The sequence below is a fragment of the Cucurbita pepo genome, chromosome LG10, assembly GCF_002806865.2.
Source record: "Cucurbita pepo subsp. pepo cultivar mu-cu-16 chromosome LG10, ASM280686v2, whole genome shotgun sequence".
In the NCBI taxonomy this organism is placed as follows: Eukaryota; Viridiplantae; Streptophyta; class Magnoliopsida; order Cucurbitales; family Cucurbitaceae; genus Cucurbita; species Cucurbita pepo.
In genome coordinates this window covers 3337172-3339710 of record NC_036647.1, presented here as the reverse complement: position 1 = coordinate 3339710, position 2539 = coordinate 3337172, and the positions used below count along the sequence as shown (strand labels likewise).

The window sequence follows — 2539 nt, the reverse complement described above, 5'->3', positions numbered from 1 at the left end:
CCTCCCTCCCCCACCCACCCACTCACCCACCCACCATTTCTGGTGCCTTCTTTCCCCATAAGAATGCAATGGAATTCCGGGTTCAAGGACTCAGTATCCAATCATGCCACTAATCCGAAGTAGGTCGAAATGGGAAACCCCAACAACGCCGCGCCCTGTCTCCCCCTATCGCTATCCCCTCCAATCTCCCCGCCCAACTACATCAGGAACCAAAAGAAAAAATGGGTATGCATTTCTTTTTCTTTTTCTTTTTTTTTTTCTTAATCCCTCACCATGTTATTTATTTTATTTTTATTTTTTAAAAAATTTAAAGGGAAGGGAGTTGCATGGAGCAATCCCCCAGAATCAAGAAAAGCCACTCAGAGAGACGAACAAGTCCAGGAATCGAAAGCTTAAACATGTCCATGTTTGAGCCATCCTTAACTCCACCGAATGACACCAAGAATTATAGAATTTTTGCAGGCACGTGGAATGTGGGAGGGAGAACTCCCAACGATGCGATGAACCTGGAAGATTTCTTACAAGTGGAAGAATGTGCGGACATTTATGTGATTGGGTTTCAGGAAATTGTTCCTCTAAATGCAGGGAATGTGCTTGTTCTAGAAGACAACGAACCCGCAGCAAAGTGGCTAGGTTTGATAGACAAGGCTATAAACAAACCCAACACTCATTACGACTCCTTTTTTGTTGCTTCGGATCATGGGTCCACAAAAGCACCCTCAAAGGATTCGAAGTCGCTTCCTTTCTTCAGAAAGGCGTCGCTAAAAGTGCTGAGCAGGAGTCTGAGGCCTATGGACTGTGGTGCGCTCAAGGCATGTAACTGTCCAATTGAAGTGGGGACCAGAGAGAGAAGGCGGAGGAAGCTGAACGAGGGGACCTCATCCCCAGAGTTACACGATGACGAATTTGAATTCATTTCCAATTCCGATATTTCTTCCTCCAAATCCCTGGATGAGGACAACACCAAATACAAGCTCATTGCAAGCAAGCAAATGGTGGGTTTGTTCCTTTCCGTTTGGGCTCAACAGGAGTTGGTCCCTCATATTGCTCATCTTAGAGTCTCCACCGTTCGAAGAGGGATAATGTGTCGCCTCGGAAACAAGGTCATTAGACGAAACACCACTCTCTACAATGATACGATATTGTTTGATTATAAACCCATGATCATTCCTTACGTTAGTCGACTTTATTTTGCAGGGGTGCATATCCATCAGCATGTCGGTGCATGAGACGAGCTTCTGCTTCGTTTGCAGCCACTTGGCATCTGGTGAGAAGGAAGGGGACGAACTGAAAAGAAACTTGGATGCAGCTGAGATTCTCAAAGGCACCCAATTTCCCAAGATTTGCAAGAATCCCTACAGGAGAGCCTCTGAGAGAATTATGGATCACGAGTATTACTAATCACTATTATTATTATTCGTTATTATTAATTATTATTCAAAATTGTGTTTTATCAATCATTTAATTTGGTGTTGTGAAATGAAGCCGGATAATATGGCTCGGTGACTTGAATTACCGGGTTACTTTGAGTTACGAGGATACCAGGACCTTAATAGAGGATAATGATTGGGACAGACTGCTGCATAACGACCAGGTAATTAATCAGCTCACTTTCTTGTTTTTTTTTTTTTTTTTTTTTTTTTTTTTTTTTTNTTTAATTAAAATGGGGGGTGGTGATGCAGTTGACGGTGGAGAGAGAAGCTGGAAGAGTATTCGTGGGGTTCAGTGAAGGGCGGATTCAATTTGCACCCACTTACAAGTACATTCAGAACACAGATTCATACGCCGGGGAGACAGCGAAAACGAAGAAGAAACGCCGGACTCCGTCATGGTGGGTATTAAAACTACATTCTAAAGGGATTCGTATGTATGCAAACTTAATTTGAAACCAAGTACTGTGTGTTTTGTTGTTGGTTCAGGTGTGATAGAATACTGTGGCGGGGGAATGGGATAGAGCAGGTGTGCTACGTTCGAGGGGAGTCTACATTTTCGGATCATAGGCCAGTGTGTGGAGTGTTTTGGGTGGCGGTGGAGGTTAGAAACAGAAGCGGCAAGTTCAGAAAAGGACACTCATGTTTGGCTCCAAAGATGCAGTTAGAAGAGCATGTAATACCCGAAAGGCGCAGCAGCTTCTACGGTTTCTAAAGCCCTACTTTATAGCTATGTATAGTGTTTTATAAACATGTTTGTAAATCTATAAATCCATGTATCTATTGATTTTGTGTTCTATTAACCTAACAAAACTGAAAATTGAGGGAAAAAAAAAAAAAAAAAAAAAAAAGAGAGGAGGCTTTTAGTGCCAAAAACATGTATAGAGAAAGAGAGAGAGAAAGTTTGCAGTGTAATTCCGAAGCATTTTTCTCCGTCTTCTGCTACTCGTTGGAGCAGTATTAATAGAATTTGCATGGATGCCTAAGAATTAAGCATATGCCATATTGATTGGCTTAGTATCAATTTCACTTTATCCTTGTCTTTCATAAAGTGTTTTTTGGAACATATTTTGAAGTTAATTTTGTATTTATTTTATGATGTTTTTATA

The 2539-nt window shown here is 41.5% G+C and overlaps 1 protein-coding gene across 1 annotated transcript; it reads left to right on the top strand.

Annotated features, from left to right (window-relative positions):
• Positions 1-326: 326 nt before the first annotated feature.
• On the top strand, positions 327-2172 carry LOC111804089 (type I inositol polyphosphate 5-phosphatase 5-like). The gene is made up of 5 exons (XM_023688772.1): positions 327-1103; positions 1198-1391; positions 1486-1594; positions 1683-1831; positions 1920-2172. Exons 1-5 carry the CDS (start codon positions 327-329, stop codon positions 2143-2145), a joined length of 1455 nt encoding a protein of 484 aa, XP_023544540.1. The 3' UTR covers positions 2146-2172.
• Positions 2173-2539: the final 367 nt, after the last annotated feature.

Coding starts and splice junctions, on each gene's coding strand:
- LOC111804089 (XM_023688772.1), top strand. CDS start 327: ATGGAGCAATCCCCCAGAATCAAGAAAAGCCACTCAGAGAGACGAACA. Junction 1,595..1,682: donor GACTGCTGCATAACGACCAG/GTAATTAATCAG, acceptor GTGGTGATGCAG/TTGACGGTGGAGAGAGAAGC. Junction 1,832..1,919: donor AAACGCCGGACTCCGTCATG/GTGGGTATTAAA, acceptor TTGTTGGTTCAG/GTGTGATAGAATACTGTGGC.